The sequence below is a fragment of the Chiloscyllium plagiosum genome, chromosome 7 (genome assembly GCF_004010195.1).
Source record: "Chiloscyllium plagiosum isolate BGI_BamShark_2017 chromosome 7, ASM401019v2, whole genome shotgun sequence".
Lineage (NCBI taxonomy): Eukaryota > Metazoa > Chordata > Chondrichthyes > Orectolobiformes > Hemiscylliidae > Chiloscyllium > Chiloscyllium plagiosum.
In genome coordinates, this window is record NC_057716.1 from 43,053,485 (window position 1) to 43,073,243 (window position 19,759).

General features: G+C 38.4%; 1 protein-coding gene across 1 annotated transcript in view; it reads left to right on the forward strand.

The window, feature by feature from the left end:
* The window catches only part of ttn.1 (titin, tandem duplicate 1), a 336,276-nt gene that overhangs the window by 307,367 nt on the left and 9,150 nt on the right, over positions 1 to 19,759 (forward strand). The window contains exons 262-291 of the mRNA XM_043694489.1: positions 434 to 730; positions 882 to 1,469; positions 1,581 to 1,883; positions 2,006 to 2,302; positions 2,401 to 2,688; positions 2,783 to 3,082; positions 3,171 to 3,473; positions 3,577 to 3,882; positions 3,981 to 5,747; positions 5,855 to 6,148; positions 6,253 to 6,540; positions 6,667 to 6,966; positions 7,099 to 9,165; positions 9,275 to 9,577; positions 9,689 to 9,994; positions 10,099 to 10,389; positions 10,500 to 10,799; positions 10,907 to 11,212; positions 11,304 to 11,609; positions 11,876 to 12,157; positions 12,265 to 12,858; positions 13,011 to 13,298; positions 13,468 to 13,767; positions 15,197 to 15,499; positions 16,028 to 16,330; positions 17,213 to 17,797; positions 17,909 to 18,214; positions 18,338 to 18,637; positions 18,727 to 19,302; positions 19,389 to 19,694. Coding sequence (XP_043550424.1) covers positions 434 to 730; positions 882 to 1,469; positions 1,581 to 1,883; positions 2,006 to 2,302; positions 2,401 to 2,688; positions 2,783 to 3,082; positions 3,171 to 3,473; positions 3,577 to 3,882; positions 3,981 to 5,747; positions 5,855 to 6,148; positions 6,253 to 6,540; positions 6,667 to 6,966; positions 7,099 to 9,165; positions 9,275 to 9,577; positions 9,689 to 9,994; positions 10,099 to 10,389; positions 10,500 to 10,799; positions 10,907 to 11,212; positions 11,304 to 11,609; positions 11,876 to 12,157; positions 12,265 to 12,858; positions 13,011 to 13,298; positions 13,468 to 13,767; positions 15,197 to 15,499; positions 16,028 to 16,330; positions 17,213 to 17,797; positions 17,909 to 18,214; positions 18,338 to 18,637; positions 18,727 to 19,302; positions 19,389 to 19,694 — 13,353 coding nt within the window. The remainder of the gene's footprint in view (positions 1 to 433; positions 731 to 881; positions 1,470 to 1,580; positions 1,884 to 2,005; positions 2,303 to 2,400; positions 2,689 to 2,782; positions 3,083 to 3,170; positions 3,474 to 3,576; positions 3,883 to 3,980; positions 5,748 to 5,854; positions 6,149 to 6,252; positions 6,541 to 6,666; positions 6,967 to 7,098; positions 9,166 to 9,274; positions 9,578 to 9,688; positions 9,995 to 10,098; positions 10,390 to 10,499; positions 10,800 to 10,906; positions 11,213 to 11,303; positions 11,610 to 11,875; positions 12,158 to 12,264; positions 12,859 to 13,010; positions 13,299 to 13,467; positions 13,768 to 15,196; positions 15,500 to 16,027; positions 16,331 to 17,212; positions 17,798 to 17,908; positions 18,215 to 18,337; positions 18,638 to 18,726; positions 19,303 to 19,388; positions 19,695 to 19,759) is intronic.

The following is a 19,759-nucleotide window of genomic DNA, read 5'->3' on the forward strand; positions in this document are numbered from 1 at the left end:
CCCCATCTTTTAATACAACAAATCCTTTGCATTTTATTTTCTAATTAATTTGATCAGAGATGGTTTTACATAACTCTGGAGCAGATGGCACTTCAACCCAGGCCTCCTTGTCCAAGGCTAGGGATTCTGCACTGCAATACAAGAGGGAAAGCACTTATTTGGGCAACCAGTTTTGATTTGTATTACAGGAACATCTAAGACCAAAATACAAGTATTCTGTTTTTCTGTTTGTGCTCTCAGATTATTTCATGGTTTCAGAAAATTACAAAGAAAATCAAAGAAGCAAAATATAAAATAAAAATTAGGAAAAAACATTTTGTGTAAAGTATGATGTTAACAAGGTTCTCAGTTGAGGCATTGTGTGAAAGCAGTGGGAAAATGCATCTGACACTGACAGGCTAAAGAGTAACGTTTAATTTTATTTTGTTTTCAGAAAAGCCAAGTATGCCTGAACGACTTGGAGTTACAGGTGTCACCAAGAATAGTGTTTCACTTGCTTGGTCGAAACCAGAACATGACGGAGGCAGTAGGATCACAAATTATGTTGTAGAAGCTCTTGAAAAAGGTCAACAAAAGTGGATTAAATGTGCCATTGTGAAGACCACACAACATGTTATACATGGTTTGAAAGAAAATGTTGAGTACTACTTCAGAGTATCTGCTGAAAACCAAGCTGGTCTCAGTGATCCAAAGGAAATGCTTCTACCAGTAACAGTTAAAGAACAACTTGGTAATTTTTATTGATATTACAATCATGTCATTTTGTAATATGAGCCATTATAATTTAAATGTATACTGGAAATTTAAATCTGTGTATCTTTCTTCATTTAATAGTATTTAGAATTTATTCCATCAACCAAAATTGATATTTTTACTTTCAGAATCACCTGAAATCAACATGAAGAACTTTCCACACAATACTGTATATGTTAGAGCTGGATCCAACCTGAAATTTGAAATCCCAATATCAGGAAAGCCACAACCAAAAGTATCTTGGTCCAAAGATGGCATAGCTGTGAAGTCAACCCTGAGATTCAATACTGAAATGACTGCTGAAAGCATGATTGTGAACCTGAAAGAAAGTGTTGCAGGTGACGCAGGTCGATATGACATTACTGCTGCCAACTCCAGTGGAACAACAAAATCCTTTGTGATTATTGTCGTGCTTGACAGGCCTGGACCTCCAGTGGGTCCTGTAAATATTAGTGATGTTACTGAAAGTAGTGTAATACTGAGATGGCAACCACCAGCTTATGATGGTGGCAGTCAGGTAACAAATTATATTGTCCTGAAAAGAGAAACAAGCACTGCTGCTTGGTCAGAAGTGTCTGCTACTGCAGCCAGAAGTACAATCAAAGTTATGAAGCTGACTACTGGAGAGGAATACCAATTCCGCATCAAAGCTGAGAACCGCTTTGGAATCAGTGACCATATTGACTCCAAATGTGTTGTAGTCAAATTGCCATACAGTAAGTAATTTACTATGCAATAATATGAAATTTAGCAGAGCAAAGAAGATCATGATTATTGTTCATTTTATCTATTCAAACAGTTAACTGTATATTTATGGTATTTTACAGCAACACCTGGACCTCCATCAACTCCTTGGGTAACTAATGTCACCCGAGAGAGTATAACAGTGTGCTGGAATGAGCCAGTTTCTGATGGTGGCAACCAAGTGATTGGTTATCATGTGGAAATGAAAGACAGAAACAGCATTTTATGGCAGAAAATTAACAAGACCATTGTCCGTTCAACACACTTGAAGGTCACAAATATCAGTGCTGGACTTATCTATGAATTCCGTATATATGCAGAAAATGCTGCAGGTGTTGGGAAAGTCAGTCATCCTTCTGATCAAGTTCTTGCAATTGATCCATGTGGTATGAATTAAATTAATCCGTCATTGATTTTGATCAAATATAGAATTGCTTTATTGTTAGACTGCTCAAATATTTGCATTTATGACTAAATAATTACATTTAAACATAATTTGTTTTCTCAGAAATTCCAACAAATCTACGTGTAACAGATATTTCAAAGACTTCTGTAAGCCTCAGTTGGAAAAAACCAGCTTATGATGGTGGAAGCAAGGTCTCTGGCTACATTGTTGAAAGGCGTGATTTGCCAAATGGGCGATGGACAAAGGCCAGCTTTACAAATGTCATTGAGACTCAATTTACTGTCTCAGGTTTGACTCAAGATGCACAGTATGAATTCCGTGTATTTGCAAAGAATGCAATTGGTTCAATAAGTAATCCATCCGAAATTGTTGGACCCGTAACATGCCATGATACCTTTGGTAACTATTTCCTTCTGACAATAATACCTCCACATTTGAAGATTTTCCTTTGTGGTCAGCATGTCTAATGGTATCACTGTCAATCATTTGATTTGTAGGTGCACCTCAGGTTGACTTACCATTGGAGTATACAGATGTCGTCAAACTTAAGGCTGGTTCAGCTGTAAAGCTGAAGGTTGGAATCTCTGGCAAACCTGTGCCTTCCATTGACTGGTTTAAAAATAATAAAGAACTTGAGACAAGTTCTCAAGTCTTTTTGGAAAGCACAACTGACTCTACAGCAGTAATAATTAAGGATGCTACTCGGATCAACAGTGGAAACTATGAAATCAAGCTTAAAAATCCCATGGGCTCAGCATCAGCAACAATCAGACTGCTAATACTCGGTATGTTGGTGGACTGAGAACTGATTAGTTGAAGGCTTTTACTTCAGCTGGATGTTTTTTGCAAATTACTTGACATTTGTCTTCTGCTTTACAGACAAACCTGGACCCCCGATTGGCCCTATCCAATTCAAAACTGTTACAGCTGAGAAGATCACAATTATGTGGTCTGCTCCAACAGATGATGGTGGTGCACCAGTCACCCACTATATTGTTGAAAAACGTGAGACAAGTCGAGTTGTATGGTCTCTTATTTCAGAAACATTGGAACATAATATTATTACGGTGCGAAACATCATTAAAGGCAATGAATATGTCTTCCGTGTTCGGGGTGTCAATAAATATGGTGTCGGTGATCCATTGGAATCTGATCCTGTTATTGCTAAGAATGCATTTGGTAAGACAACCACACTATTTTTTTGCCCCATGAATGCTCTTCTTAATTGCTACATAAAGCATAACATTGAATCTTCTCTTTTCAATAGTTACACCTGGGCAGCCATCCAGGCCAGAGGCCACCATGATAACAAAAGAGACAATGACAGTCAATTGGAAGAGACCCACGATTGATGGTGGTAGCGAAATCAGTGGCTATATTTTGGAAAAACGTGAGAAAAAGAGTCTGAGATGGTTTAAGGTCATGAAGGAATCTATCCGAGACACCAGGCAAAAGGTTGCTGGCCTTACAGAAGGAAATGATTATCAGTACCGTGTGTGTGCTCTTAATGCAGCAGGAGCAGGCCCATTTTCTGATCCTTCTGACTTCTATAAAGCTGCTGATCCAATTGGTACGTAAAAGTAATGCGAAATTTGTTGAAATTATGTAAGCTTTATGTAACAGGCAACATTGTTTTATGTATTCATATGTTCAAATATTCATTTAATTTTCAGACCAACCTGGCCAACCAACTAAACTGAAGATTGTGGACAGTACTAAATCTTCCATTACTCTTGGCTGGACTAAACCTGTCTATGATGGAGGAAGTGCAATAACAAGCTATATGGTGGAAATGCGAGAAGCTGATGAAGAACAATGGGCAGTAGTTACTTCTAAGGGTGAAGTCAGAACCACAGAATATGTTGTATCGCATTTAAAACATGGCGTAGACTACTACTTCCGTGTCAGTGCTGTAAATGTTGCTGGACATGGAGAACCAATTGAAATGGTAGAACCTGTACAGGCTAAAGATATACTTGGTAAGTGTACAATATTTCAAATTCATTGAACCTATCTTTACAGCACATGTCATGGATATTTCCTAATATGTGTTTATTTAAACATTTATCTTCTGCAGAAGAGCCGGAGATCGATCTTGATGTTGTGCTCAAAACTTCTATAACAGCAAAATCAGGTGAAGATGTACAAATTCTGATACCTTTCAAAGGGCGTCCTACTCCAACTGTTACCTGGAGAAAGGGTGAGAAAAATATAAGTATGGAAGAAAGATATGTCATCCACAATACTGAATCATCTACAGTTCTCAATATTCCTGAGGTCCGGCGTGAAGATGCGGGCAAGTATGTTTTGACAATTGAAAATGGTGTTGGCGAACCCAAATCAACATTCATAACTGTGAAAGTCCTTGATTCTCCTGGACCTTGTCAGAAATTGCATATTAAGCATGTAACCAGAAGCACTGTCACATTAGTTTGGGAGCCACCTCTTAATAATGGTGGGGCTGAAGTTACCAATTATGTCATTGAAAAGAGAGATGCCACAAAGAGAGCCTGGTCCATTGTCACAAATAAATGTTCCAGCACAACTTTTAAGATTACTGACTTGTCAGAAAAGAACGCATTCTTTTTCCGAGTATTGGCCGAGAATGAAAATGGATTGGGAGAACCATGTGAGACATCAGAAGCAGTGAGAGCCACTGAAGTACCAGGACCAATCAAAGATCTTGCAATGCATGACTCAACAAAGTCTTCTGTTACACTAGAATGGAACAAACCTGACTATGATGGAGGTAGTTTAATTTCTGAATATGTAATTGAAAAGAAATTAAAAGAAGCACAAGAATGGTCACATGCTGGAATTTGCAAGACCTGCAGATTTGAAATCACCAATTTAAAGGAGTTAGCAGAAATGGAATTCCGGGTTTTCGCTAAAAATGAAAAAGGACTGAGTGATGGTGTTGTTATTGGACCTATCACTGTAAAAGACTATGTCATTACACCTGAAGCAGATTTATCTGACATACCAGGAGGACAGATCAGTGTCAGAATTGGACACAATGTACATGTTGAACTCCCATATAAGGGTAAACCACAACCAACTATCAAGTGGCTGAAGGATAATATTCCATTGAAAGAAAGTGAACATATTCGGTATAAGAAAATAGAAAACAAAGCTATTTTAAGTATTAAAAACATCAAGAAAGAAAATGGTGGGAAGTACACCTTGGTCCTTGATAACGCAATTTCCAGGAAGTTATACAACTTTACTATAATCACACTGGGTCCTCCATCAAAGCCTAAAGGACCAATTAGATTCGATGAAATCAAATCTGAAAGTGTTGTAATATCGTGGGATGCTCCTGAAGATGATGGAGGAAGTGAAGTTACATCTTATAGTATTGAAAAACGTGAAACTACACAAACCAGTTGGAAACTGGTTTGTTCTAGTGTGGCTAGAAAAACATTTAAGGTTACCAAACTGGTTAAAGATTTAGAGTATCAATTTAGAATTTGTGCTGAAAACAGATATGGAGTGAGTCAGCCTCTTACCTCAATGGCTGTTTTGGCAAAGCATCAATTCAGGCTTCCTGGTCCACCTGGGAGACCTGTTGTATACAATGTTACTTGTGATGGTATGACAATCTCATGGGATGCACCGGTATATGATGGTGGTTCCGAGGTCACAGGTTATCATGTTGAGAAGAAAGAAAGAAACAGCATATTGTGGCAAAAAGTCAATACAATGCCAATCTCTGGCAGAGATTACAGAATTTCAGGACTTATTGAGGGCCTGGACTATCAGTTCCGAGTATACTCTGAAAACAATGTTGGATTGAGCCCTGCGAGTGAACCAAGTAAATACACTTTGGCTGTCTCACCAGTTGGTAAGTAATTTATTCCTGAAAAGTATTGTACTGAAGTCATACTTGTGCTTTATTCTACTTGTATCTGAGCATAAAAGCCAGTATTGACGATGTGTATGTTTTATCAGATCCACCTGGCACCCCAGACTATATAGATGTGACAAGGGAAACTGTAACACTTAAGTGGGATCCACCACAACGTGATGGTGGAAGCAAGATAGTGGCCTATAGTGTTGAAAAACGACAAGGAGCTGGACCTTGGCTCCGGTGCAACTTTATTGATATTACTGAATGCCAATACACAGTATCGGGTCTTAGCCCTGGTGACCGTTATGAATTCCGCATTATTGCAAGGAATGCAGTTGGAACAGTCAGCCCACCATCTCAGTCATCAGGACACATCATGACAAGAGATGAAAGCAGTACGTACCAAAATAAAAAGTACTTGTGTGATATATGACATTGTAGATAATTGTTATGTCATTGAAGTATTAATTTTGTAATTACTCAAAACTTTCTTTCACAGTACCGCCATCAATTGAATTTGGTGCCGAGCACTTTGAAGGCTTGACTGTAAAAGCTGGTGACAGCATTCGGCTCAAGGTGCATATTAAAGGTCGTCCCATACCAAAGGTGACCTGGTACAAAGATGGAAAGGAAATTGACAAGAAATTGATGGTAGATATCACAAATGTTATTGGATCTAGTTCACTCTTTGTTAGAGACAGCAGTCGAGATCATCGTGGTATATATACTGTGGAAGCTAAGAATGCTTCAGGCACCAAGACAGCTGATATTCATATCAGAGTTCAAGGTATTTGAATGAACTTATAAACTAGTTACTTTTTTCCATTGTGTTTGCATACTACTCTTAAGGACATGAATATTTTAATACTTGTAGAATTATTTGCTCGGCACTAAAAATTCTGATTTTATTCAGATACACCTGGACCACCAGTTGGACCTATTCGATTTAGCAATGTTACTGGTGAGAAACTTACTTTGTGGTGGATTCCCCCAGAAAATGATGGCTGTGCTGTCATTACTCACTATGTTATTGAGAAACGAGAAACAAGTCGACTCGCCTGGGCATTGGTCAGTGATACCTGTGAAGCCTGCTCATTTACTGTCACCAAACTAATTAAGGGGAACGAATACCAGTTCCGTATCTCAGCTGTCAACAAGTTTGGTACTGGAAGACCAATAGATTCAGAGCCAGTTATTGCACAGATACCATACAGTATGTATATTTCAATCTTTATGATCTATAGCTGATAAGACTTTGCTTTACTTTTTTTTGTGAAAGGTTTACTAGTTACAATTTGTCAAACCAATCCTAATTCAGGAACTTCTTTTTATGTTTGTTTCACAGCTGTACCTGATGAACCTGGTACTCCAGAACCAACTAACATTACAGGAGAAACTATTACCCTTACATGGTCAAGACCAATATCAGATGGAGGAAATGAAATTAACCACTACATCCTTGAACGGCGTGAGAAAAAGAGTATGCGATGGGTCAAAGTTACCAGCAAGAGACCCATTACTGAAACCAGATTCAAAGTACCTAATCTTATAGAAGGGAATGAATATGAATTCCGTGTAATGGCTGAAAATAATGCTGGAGTTGGTCCCCCAAGTGCTGTTTCCAGACTTATTAAATGCAGAGAGCCAGTTAATCCACCAAGTGCACCTACAGTTGTCCGAGTCACAGATACAACAAAGACATCCGTTAGTTTGGAATGGACTCAGCCTGTGTTTGATGGTGGCATGGAAATTATTGGCTATATAATCGAAAAGTGCAAGGCTGGTCTGGAAGACTGGCGTAAGGTCAACGTAGAAGCATGTGTCAATACCAAGTACATAGTCACTGACCTGGAGCCTGGTGAAGAATATAAATTCCGTGTCTGTGCCATTAATGGTGCAGGAAAAGGAGAGAGCTGTGAAGTTGCTGCTCCAGTACAAGTTACAGATAGGTTAACCTCACCTGAAATTGATATTGATGCTAGTTTCAAACAAATCCATATTGTTAGAGCCGGTGGTACAATTCAGTTGCATGTTGCCTTCCGAGGCAGACCAGTTCCTGTTGCCACTTGGAAAAAGGCAGATTCTTCGATTGGGGTACATGTTGATATCATTACAACAGACACAAGCAGTGTATTAACAGTGGAGAATTGCAATAGGTATGATGCTGGAAAATATACCCTTACTGTGGAAAACAGCAATGGCAGCAAATCCATTACCTTCACTGTTAAGGTGCAAGACACCCCTGGTCCACCGGGCCCAATTACCTTCAAAGAAGTTACAAGAGGTTCAATTACATTAATGTGGGATGCTCCTGTTCATGATGGAGGTTCACGAATTCATCATTATGTTGTGGAGAAACGTGAAGCCAGTAGGCGTAGCTGGCAAGAAATCAGTGGAAAGTGCACTCGGCAGATCTTCAGGGCACAAGAACTTGCAGAAGGAGTACCATATTTCTTCCGTGTGATGGCAGTAAATGAATTTGGTCTTGGTGAGCCAAATGAAATGACAGAACCCATTGTAGCTACCGAAGAGCCAGCACCACCTAAGCGACTCGATATTGTCGACACAGGCAGAACCTTTGCTGTCTTGGCTTGGCTGAAACCAGAGCATGATGGTGGCAGTCATATTACCGGTTATCTGGTAGAGATGAAGCAGAAAGATTCAGATCATTGGGTTGAAGATGGTCATACCAAAAACCTTACTCTCACAGTTGATGGACTGGTTGAAAATACAGAATATGAGTTCCGTATCAGAGCAAAGAATGATGCTGGCTACAGTGAACCAAGAGAGGCATTTTCTTCTGTTATTATTAAAGAACCACAGATAGAGCCTAAAGCAGATTTATCTGGAATCACTAATCAATTGATTACTTGCAAAACAGGAAGTACCTTTACTATCGATGTGCCTATTAGCGGACGTCCAGCTCCTAAGGTTATGTGGAAGCTGGAGGAGATGAGACTTAAGGAAACAGATAGAGTTAGTATCAAAACAACAAAAGAGAGAACTACACTGGCAGCGAAGGATGCATTGAGAGGTGACTCTGGAAAATATTATTTAACACTTGAAAACACAGCAGGAGTCAAGACCTTTACCGTAACTGTTAACGTCATTGGTCGGCCGGGCCCAGTTACTGGTCCCATAGCCATCTCATCCGTTTCGGCAGAGTCATGTGTACTGTCTTGGAAAGAACCCGAAGATGATGGTGGCACTGAAATTACCAACTACATTGTGGAAAAGCGTGAGTCTGGTACTACTGTATGGCAACTCATCAATTCCAGTGTAAAACGGACTCAAATTAAAGTTACCCACTTGACAAAGTATATGGAATACAGCTTCCGTGTCTGTTCAGAAAACAGATTTGGTGTCAGCAAGCCATTGGAATCGTTACCTGTGGTTGCTGAGCATCCATTTGGTAAGTGAAATATGTAAACTCTTAAAATATAATGCATACGTTTAAACGTATGCCAAAAGAATGAAAACTGAAAAGATTATAAATTGTCTTTGTTTTGTATATAATGTAGTTCCACCAAGTCCACCAACCAGGCCAGAAGTGTATTTTGTATCTGCCAATGCAATGTCTATTCGATGGGAAGAGCCATATCATGATGGTGGCAGCAAAGTTACAGGATACTGGATTGAAAAGAAAGAACGTAACAGCATTCTCTGGGTAAAAGAAAACAAAATACCATGCATCGATTGCCATTACAAAGTATCTACTCTCGTAGAAGGTTTGGAGTACCAGTTCAGAACTTATGCAATGAATGCTGCTGGCTTGAGCAAAGCTAGTGAAGCTTCTAGACTAGTAATGGCTCAGAATCCTGTTGGTAAGTACATACATAAGTATCAGAGATTATATGTTTTGCAATTATTGTTGTCTCTCTTGCAAACAGCTACAAATTAAAATTTAACTTCCTTTTTTGTTTGAATTTATAAAGATCCTCCAGGTAAACCAGAAGTAACAGATGTTAGTAGATCCTCAGTTTCAATAAAATGGACTGTACCAGTGTCTGATGGTGGAAGTAAAATTGTTGGATACATTGTGGAACGTAAACCATATAGTGAAACTGGAGATGGTCGCTGGCTTAAGTGCAACTACACCTCTATCTCGGATACCTTCTACACTATTTCAGGACTTAGTGACGCCGAAGTGTATGAATTCCGTGTTTTAGCTAAGAATGCAACTGGAGTAATTAGTATGCCATCTGAATCGACAGGACCTGTCACTTGCAAAGATGAATATGGTATGCTGGAGTTAGAAATACATGAGAGACTTATTAATGGTTTAGATCTCCTTATGAAGTAAAGTAAGTCATTCCTTAATTTTCTTTTAAATTTGTATTTACAGTACCACCCAAGGCTGAACTAGACAGCAGGCTGCTTGGTGACATGATAACTATAAGAGCTGGATCAGACTTGGTGCTTGATGCTTTCATTGGTGGGAAACCTGACCCTAAGGTCTATTGGTCAAAGGGAGAAAAAGAACTGGAGCTATGTGAGAAGATCTCTCTTCAGTACACTAACAAACGTGCTGTTGCCATTATCAAGTTCTGTGACAGAAATGACACTGGAAGATATACACTGACTGTGAAAAATCCAAGTGGAACTAAGACTGTGTCTGTAAATGTTAAAGTGCTTGGTAGGTTTCCTGTAACACACTATTATGAACACCTTTGGAAATGCACTTTAAATTAAAAGTTGTTTACAGGTTATCTTGTGCCTTAATGTTATGTTTCGAATTCTGTTTAGATTCACCCGGTCCATGTGATGGTCTGCTCACTATTAGCAGATTAACTGAAGAGAAATGCACTTTGTCATGGAATATGCCATTGGAAGATGGAGGAGCAGCAATTACACACTATATTGTTGAGAGGCGTGAGACAAGCAGACTTAACTGGGTAATTGTTGAAGCTGAGTGCAAGACCCTTTCTGCTGTTGTTACAAGACTGATAAAGAACAATGAATACATTTTTAGAGTAAGAGCTGTTAATAAGTATGGACCTGGTGTACCACGGGAGTCTGAACCTGCCATAGCCAGAAATGCATTCAGTGAGTACTTCTTGATACATTTGTTTTATATTTAGAAAACATTATTATTAAATTAACATATTTAATAAGTTACTCAATAAATCTAACGTACTTTAATTTGTTAATAGCAATTCCATCACCACCCGGTATACCAGAAGTTGTTGCAGTTGGAAAAGAGCATATTATTATCCAGTGGTTGAAACCTGAAACTGATGGCGGAGCTGAAATTAGTAACTATCTTGTCGATAAACGTGAAAAACGAAGTGTGCGTTGGACTCGAGTAAACAAAGATTTTACTATCTATGATACAAGGCTCAAAGTTACAAATCTAATGGAGACTTGTGAGTACCAGTTCCGTGTTATAGCAGTAAATGCAGCTGGTAGCAGTGAGCCAAGTGGATCATCAAGTTACGTTCTATGCAAAGAACCAACATGTAAGCATTGATTTTAAATTAATATTGTAAGGTTCCTGATAATTGAGAATATACAATTATTTACAAGTTTGTCTATTGAAATTCAATACAGATACTCCAGCCCCACCTTCAACACCAAGAGTTGTTGATTCAACCAAACACAGCATTAGCCTCGCATGGACGAAACCCATGTATGATGGTGGTTCTGATATCATCGGCTATGTTCTTGAAATGAAAGAGGAAGGCATGGAACAGTGGTACAGAGCACATTCTACAGCCAACATAAAAAATACTGAATATACCATTACAGGTCTTGCAATTAACAGAAAGTACTGTTTCAGAGTTGCTTCTGTCAACATTAATGGAATGAGTGATTTCAGTGAATCATCTGCTGAAATTGAACCAGAAGAAAGAATAGGTTTGTAGCATGTATATAGACAATGCATGTGATTTTGCAAATTGTTACATTTCCCCGAGAGGATTTATAATGTTGGAATAAAATATGCATGTGTGTACTGAAAATATATCAGCAATAAATTGTTACCATAAAGAAATAAACTTATATATCTAAAATCCTAAGAAATATAATCAGTGAGATTTTCATTATTGAAACATTTTCAAAGGTTTTATTTGTGAAAGATCTTATTTTTCATCTCTTTTCCACTCTATGTTTAACTTTTCTAGAAATTCCAGATCTTGAGCTTGCAGATGATCTCAAAAAGACTGTTACAGTCAGAGCTGGTGGTTCTCTCCGCTTAATGGTTTCAGTAACTGGCAGACCTACTCCAATAGTAACCTGGAGTAAACCTGGTGTTGACCTACGCCATCGGGGTATTATTGATACAACAGATTCTTACACACTGCTCGTAGTTGACAAAGTGAATCGCTATGATGCTGGAAAATACACCATTGAGGCTGAAAATCCCTCAGGCAAAAAGTCAGCAACCGTAGTTGTCAAAGTATATGGTATGTGGAAATGTAACGCTTTAAATCATTTGTTCCTGTTGTCACCTTAGGCATTTTAAAGTATACAAACAAAATACTACAAAATAAAATGCCTGCTCTATTCTCAGATACACCTGGCCCCCCTGCTGCTGTTAATGTGAAGGAAGTCTCCAGAGATTCTGTTGTTATCACGTGGGATGTTCCAACAATTGACGGTGGAGCACCAGTAAACAATTACATAATTGAGAGACGTGAAGCTGCAATGAGAGCATTCAAGACTGTGACAGTTAAATGCAGCAAAACAATTTATAGAATAACTGGACTTATTGAGGGAACAATGTACTATTTCAGAGTCTTGCCTGAAAATATGTATGGCATCGGTGAACCATGTGAAACTGCTGATGCAGTGCTTGTCTCGGAAGTTCCTACGGTTCCACAGAAATTGGATATAATTGATGTCACAAAATCTACAGTCACACTAGCCTGGGAAAAACCACTGCATGATGGAGGCAGCAGACTGACTGGTTATGTTATTGAAGCATGCAAAGCTGGCACAGAAAGGTGGATGAAAGTCGCAACTCTCAAACACACAGTTTTTGAACATACTATACTCTCTCTCAATGAGTCTGAACAGTACCTGTTCAGAGTTAGCGCCCAGAACGAAAAGGGTGTCAGTGAACCAAGAGAGCTTGTAACTGCTGTCACTGTACAGGACCAAAAAGGTATGTGTAGGTTTAAGATAATTTTTCATGCCTATATTCTAATTAAAAATAACAAGCATTAATGTGTGATCATGTATTTTGAATGTAAAAACCATTTTACTAAAAATACTATTTTACGAAGGAAAGTTTTAATTTTATTTTTCTTCTTACAGTGGTACCAAAGATTGATTTGGCCGGTATACCTCAAAAGACAGTTATTGTAAGTGCTGGCAGGCCAATTGAACTATCCATTCCAATTAGTGGCCGTCCACCTCCTGCTGTATCATGGTATTTTGAGGGAATGAAACTGAAGGAAACTGACCGCACTACTATAGAAAGACTTGCCAAAGCAGTAAAGCTTTCTATACGTGAAACCACCATAGATGATACTGGAGACTACATGCTTGAGGCAAAGAATGTTGCTGGAACTGTGACTGAAACCATCAAAGTTATCATTCTAGGTAAGTATTGGTCACAACCACTCTTTTAAAAAAACAATTACACTAGTGTCCAATTTTTGGTGCTTTGATCATTTTTCATGTCGTACATGGTTGTCATCTATACTAGTATACTGTTTGTAATACTATAATCATTTGGAAGTCTTGGATAACTGTATTAATTTACTTTCAGATAAACCAGGACAACCTGCAGGCTCAATCCGAATTGATGCAATCGATGCCACCACTGTCACCATCAGTTGGGATCCCCCAGAGAAAGACGGTGGTGCTGCCATTAGTGGTTACGTGGTAGAGCAACGTGATGCTCATCGCCCAGGCTGGCTTCCAATTTCTGAGTCTGTTACTAGGAATACATTCAAGTTTACTCACTTAAATGAAGGCAGTGAATATGTGTTCCGTGTGGCTGCCACAAACCGCTTTGGTATTGGATCATTTTTGCAATCTAGCATTGTGGAATGCAAGAGTGCCATAAGTAAGTTAAAGTATTTTATTAGCAATTAAAGATATCATGATATTAAGTTGTAGATGATTTCATCTTTAATCCCATCCTATGACATTGCCGTCTCTTGATTGTATTAATTATATTAGATTTCAACAACAGAAATTATGGTAATTCAACAATGATTAGATTCCGTAATTAAACAACTATTCAGACCCGCCAACTCTCACAAATTTATATGAGAGATACAATTTCTATGCAAGATTAAGTCCATCTCATGATCTTGCAGGAGGCTCTGAAATCTTCGCGTTTTAAAGGTTGCGTGTATTTTGGGGTAAAATTGAGGTGAATGTGATGTTTGTGTCCTCTGTTGCATGCTGCTGCTCACCACAGTGATTTCTTCTGTATTTCAAAATCTATTACCATGGCAACTTGAATCACATGGGCATTATATCCCAGGGATGCTGATTAGCTATTCTTTAAACTCTCTTTTACCTTGGAGATAAACAGCCAGTTTAAAGCACTACTGCTAACACTTCAGTATTGTCTCAACCTTGCAATTTTTTTTCTGTCCCAGTAAGTTAGTCTTGGGCTCTCTTTAGTCTCTCAATCAAACTACCCAAGTTTGCTGCCGAACAGATTTCAGGACAGGTCATATGAGTCCCTTATTTTACCTGAAAGGTACAGTGCTAAAACTTAGCAATCCTATAAACCTCATCAATGAAACAGAGCGTATAATATAGAAATAGGTTGTTAGACAAACTCATCCATTTATACTTCATATGAATCTTGTTCCACGTTATTACAGCTAACCCTATGAGAATATCATTCTGTTTCTTCCTGTATTATGAATTGTATTTACGAACTGTATTGAAAGAATGATAGAAGCTACTGTAATAGTAACCTTTACACGTAATTAGATAAATATACAAAGGCAACAAAAAAAGTGTTAAGAGGAGAAGTGAGGGAATGTGACTAATTGGATGGCTTTATCAGCACAGCATGATAGGCCCAATGTTGTATCATATGCTATATCATTCTAATAATATGTGTAGAGATAATAGGATTTTAAGAAATTTTTTCTGGAAAGCAATTCCAGATGCAGAAACACATATTTTGTAACAATCTGTTGTCCATTTTAGATTAAATATACCATTAATGGGCCTTGTAAACCAATGTCAATACATTTTGGTTTTTGTTTAAAAGAAAGCCACTCTTGGTTTCTATATTGAATTTCTTACTTTTGAAGAAATTGATCCTTGATTTACATTATGATGAGTTGGTGTAACTGAAATGTTTCTTCGCTGTTAAAAGGACTCTTTCCGATTCAAAAGAACTGATAGAATTCATGAAAATCTGAATCACTGTACATCTAAAAAATATCATTGAGCTTCGTTGCCACGTTGGTCACTAAAATGATTTTATGTGAGATAAAATACATTCATCCTTCTTTCTCCAATAGATGTACCTAGACCCCCTGGTACTCCTCACGTATTTGATGTCTCTCGTGATGGTATGACAATTACTTGGGAACCACCAATTGAAGATGGAGGTTCAGTGATCAATGGGTACATAATTGAACGGAAGGAACTAAAATCTGACCGATGGGTGAGAACTAACAAAGTACTTGTGACTATGACAAGATATCGTTCCACTGGTCTTATAGAAGGACTGGAGTATGAACATCGTGTGACAGCTGTGAATGCAAGAGGTGAAAGTAAACCAAGCAGACCCTCCAAATCTGCAGTTGCTATGGACCCAATAGGTAACGTGATACAATGTCAAAGTTTAATCAACAGATTTTCATTTTTAGAAATTATTTCCACAACTGAAATTTGTTTTGTTTTGAAAACACTTAAGGATAATACTGATCTTTACTGTGGCACTGTATTGCCAGACTTGAAAGTATTAATGATTAATTCTAAAAATTAGAAAAATTGTAAGGCACTCTTTACTGAATATTCTGTATCAATCACATTATATAATTTTACTCTCATAGCTTTGATTTCCCTTGTTGTTAAAGATGGAAAAGTGCAGTGGCTATATGCAAACAGACTTAATTATTCAAAGTTCTTTGAATGCTTAAAATTATTTACCAAAGCTGATAAGACTAAATGTATCACCCCACTGCAAACCTAACTATAATCAACTAACGTAGCATAAACCAAAGAACAAACCCCAACTTTTCTAGCTGCTTAATTTGCTCACAACTTTACATTGCTTAGCACTTTGTATAAGTTTACTTGGTTATAGTATTTACAATAAGAAATGAATTATTTGTTATATTACATAGATCCACCTGGCAAACCACAGAATCCAAGAGTTTCAGACACAACAAGAACATCTGTATCTGTGGCTTGGAATCCACCAGAAGATGAAGGAGGTTCCAAGGTCACAGGGTACCTTATTGAGATGCAAAAGGTTGATCAATATGAATGGACTAAGTGCAACACTACTCCAACAAAGATCTGTGAATACACACTGACTCATATGCCACAAGGAGCTGAATACAGGTTCCGTGTTATGGCTGTTAATGCTGGTGGTCCTGGTGAGCCTGCTGATGTGCCAGGAACTGTTAAAGTCACTGAAATGCTGGGTAAGAAATGCCGAAATTGTTATGCTTCATATCATGGTGGTTTTGTGTTATTTGGCTGTGTCTAATTTTAGGCTCTGTTTTGACCCATGAATTGATATCGATTAGATTCCCTACAGCATGGAAATAGGCCTTTCGGCCCAATAAGTCCACACCAACCCTCCAAAGAGTAACCCACCCAGACCCATTACTCTAAATTTACCCCTGACTATCGCACCAAACACTACGGGCAATTTAGCATTGCCAATTCACTTAACCTGCACATCTTTGGATTGTGGAAGGACACAGGAGCAAACCCGGGCAGACATGGGGAGAATTTGCAAACTCCACACAGACAGTTCCCCAAGGCAGGAATCAAACCCAGGTTCCTAGCGCTGTGAGGCAGCAGTGCTAACCACGGAGCCACCATGCCACCCCAATATAATTAACAGTAAAGTCTGTTGACTTATGCAATGCACATTCAGAGTTGTCAGCAGTCCTAAAATACCAACTAATAATCTGAAAGGGAACTTCTATCCTCTGATCCACTTGCTGTGATATGACTTGTATTTCCACATTGGGAAATCGGGGCATGCAATTGCTGAAATGACTAAATGAAGACATCTTTAAATGTTCAAGGTCATTAGTAAAAATGCTTTTAAATGTCATTTCCCATCATCAGTAATTGAACTCACAATGATCAAAGGAAAGGTTGGGGGAGGAACAGTATGTTTACATCCATGTATGCACTACTGCAGCACTGCATAAGTCATATCTGAAAGGCACCTAAATTGGAAATACCATGCTTTGAACTGACTTGATTTATGATATAGTTAAACTGAGTTGTAAGAAGTCACAATGTATGATTTGTATTTTTATTTATTAAAGTTGGATTTCTTTTTTCAGAATATCCTGATTATGAACTTGACCATCAATATCTTGAGGGTCTGATTGTAAGACAAGGTGGGGTAATCAGGCTAACAGTGCCCATAAAAGGCAAACCTATTCCCATCTGCAAATGGACAAAGGAAGGCCGTGATGTTAGCATGCGAGCAATGATTGCCACTTCTGACACTGAAACTGAACTTGTGATAAAGGAAGCAGATAGAGATGATTCAGGCACATATGACTTGATTCTTGAAAACAAATGTGGCAAAAAGACAGCATACATTAAGGTGAAAGTTATTGGAAACCCTGATCCTCCACAAGGACCACTTGAATTTGATGATATTCAAGCTCGTTCTGTCAGAGTCAGTTGGAGACCTCCTGCCGATGATGGTGGTTCTGATATTATTGGGTACATTGTTGAGAGACGTGAGGTACCCAAAACAGCCTGGTATACTGTTGATTCCAGAGTAAAGGAGAATTCCATATTTGTTAAGGGCCTGAAAGAAAATGTGGAATACCACTTCCGTGTCTCTGCTGAAAACCAATTTGGTATTAGCAAAGCTCTAAAATCAGAAGAGCCAGTTGTACCAAAGACACCACTAAGTAAGTAGAACAATATTTGTTTTAGTCTTAAGGTAAATGTTATGTTATCCTACCCTTGAATTTAAGTGCTTAATTTTTCACACACTAGCTAATTCAATACTGCCATTCTAGATCCTCCAGAGCCTCCAAGCAATCCACCAGAAATACTAGATGTCACCAAAACGTCTGTCAGCCTGTCCTGGTCAAGGCCTAGAGATGATGGTGGATCACGTGTCACTGGCTATTTTATTGATCGCAAAGAGTCTACTACAGATAAATGGGTGCGGCAAAACAAGACCCATATTACCACAACAATGTATACAGTTACTGGACTTGTCCCAGATGCTGAATATCAATTCCGTATTATGGCACAGAATGACGTAGGTCTTAGTGATCCAAGCCCACCATCTGACGCTGTCCTTTGCAAGGATCCATTTGGTATGTTTAATTGATTCTATATAAATCCATTGTATGAATATATAGTTTATAAATTTCAATTATAGCACAATTGTTCAATCTTACTATTAAAGTTAATATAATTTGAGCAATTATTTTTCACAGATAAACCAAGCCAACCCGGAGAGATTGAGGTGGTTTCTGTCACGAAGGATAGCATCACTGTAGAGTGGGAACGTCCTGAATGTGATGGTGGCAAGGAAATTATTGGTTACTGGGTTGAGTATCGCCAGTCTGGTGACAGTGCATGGAAGAAATGTAACAAGGATCGAATAAAAGACAGACAGTTTACACAGGGTGGTCTTCTGGAAGCCACAGAATATGAATTCAGGGTCTTTGCAGAGAATGAGACTGGTGTTAGCAGACCTCGTAGAACCATTATGGCTATCAAGACGAAATTGACTTGTATGTACATTTATTCATATTTTAATAATATATATTTTTGTGTTATTAGAAATGATTCCTACTCATGGCTTCTTCTATCTCACCAACAGCTGGAGAAGAACCATGTGTGAAACAAGAAATTGCTGAAGTAATTGCTAAGCTAGGTGAACCAGCTAAGCTGACGTGCCAGATCCTTGGTAGACCACTTCCTGAAATTAGATGGTATCATTTTGGAAAAGAATTGCATCAAAGCCGCAAATACAAAATGAGTTCAGATGGACGTAATCATTCCATTACCATTATGACGGATGATCAGGATGATGAAGGCTTATATACATGCAAGGCTACTAATGATGCTGGAGAAACTGAGATCAGTGGTAAAGTATTGCTCGAAGCTACTCCACATTTCCACCCTGCATTCGTATTAAAAGAGCAATATCACATTGGCGTTGGTACGAGTCTTCGCATCCATGTTGCATACATTGGACGTCCTGTGCCTGCTATTCGCTGGTTCCATGGAAACAAACTCTTGACGGATTCAGATGCAATTTCAATAGAAAACACAGAACACTATACTCATCTTGTAGTGAGAAATGTTACACGGAAGAATCATGGTGGAAAATACAAAGTGCAACTCAGCAATGCATTTGGAACAGTTGATGCAACATTTAATGTTGAGATCAAAGGTAATGTATTGTAAATTTATATTGTAATTATTGTGAGATAATTTCACTCAAATAGTATGTCTAATACCATCTAAATTTACATATAGATAAACCAGATAAGCCTGAAGGACCAATTGTAATTGATGCTTTGCTGAAGAATTCTGCAGTAATCAGTTGGAAGCCACCACTTGATGACGGAGGCGCCATGATTACAAACTACATTGTGGAAAAATGTGAAGCCAAAGAAGGTGAAAAATGGAACCTCGTGTCATCCTCGATTGCTGGCACATCTTGTAGAATTGTAAATCTCATTGATGGTGCTGGTTACTACTTCCGTGTTTCTGCTCAGAATCAGTTTGGCATCAGCAAGCCATTAGAGGTTTCCTCTGTTGTCATCATCAAGAGTCCATATGGTAAGTATCTGCATATATTAAGTTGTTTCATGTCCACTCTCTTCCTGTATCTTGAATTGTTATAT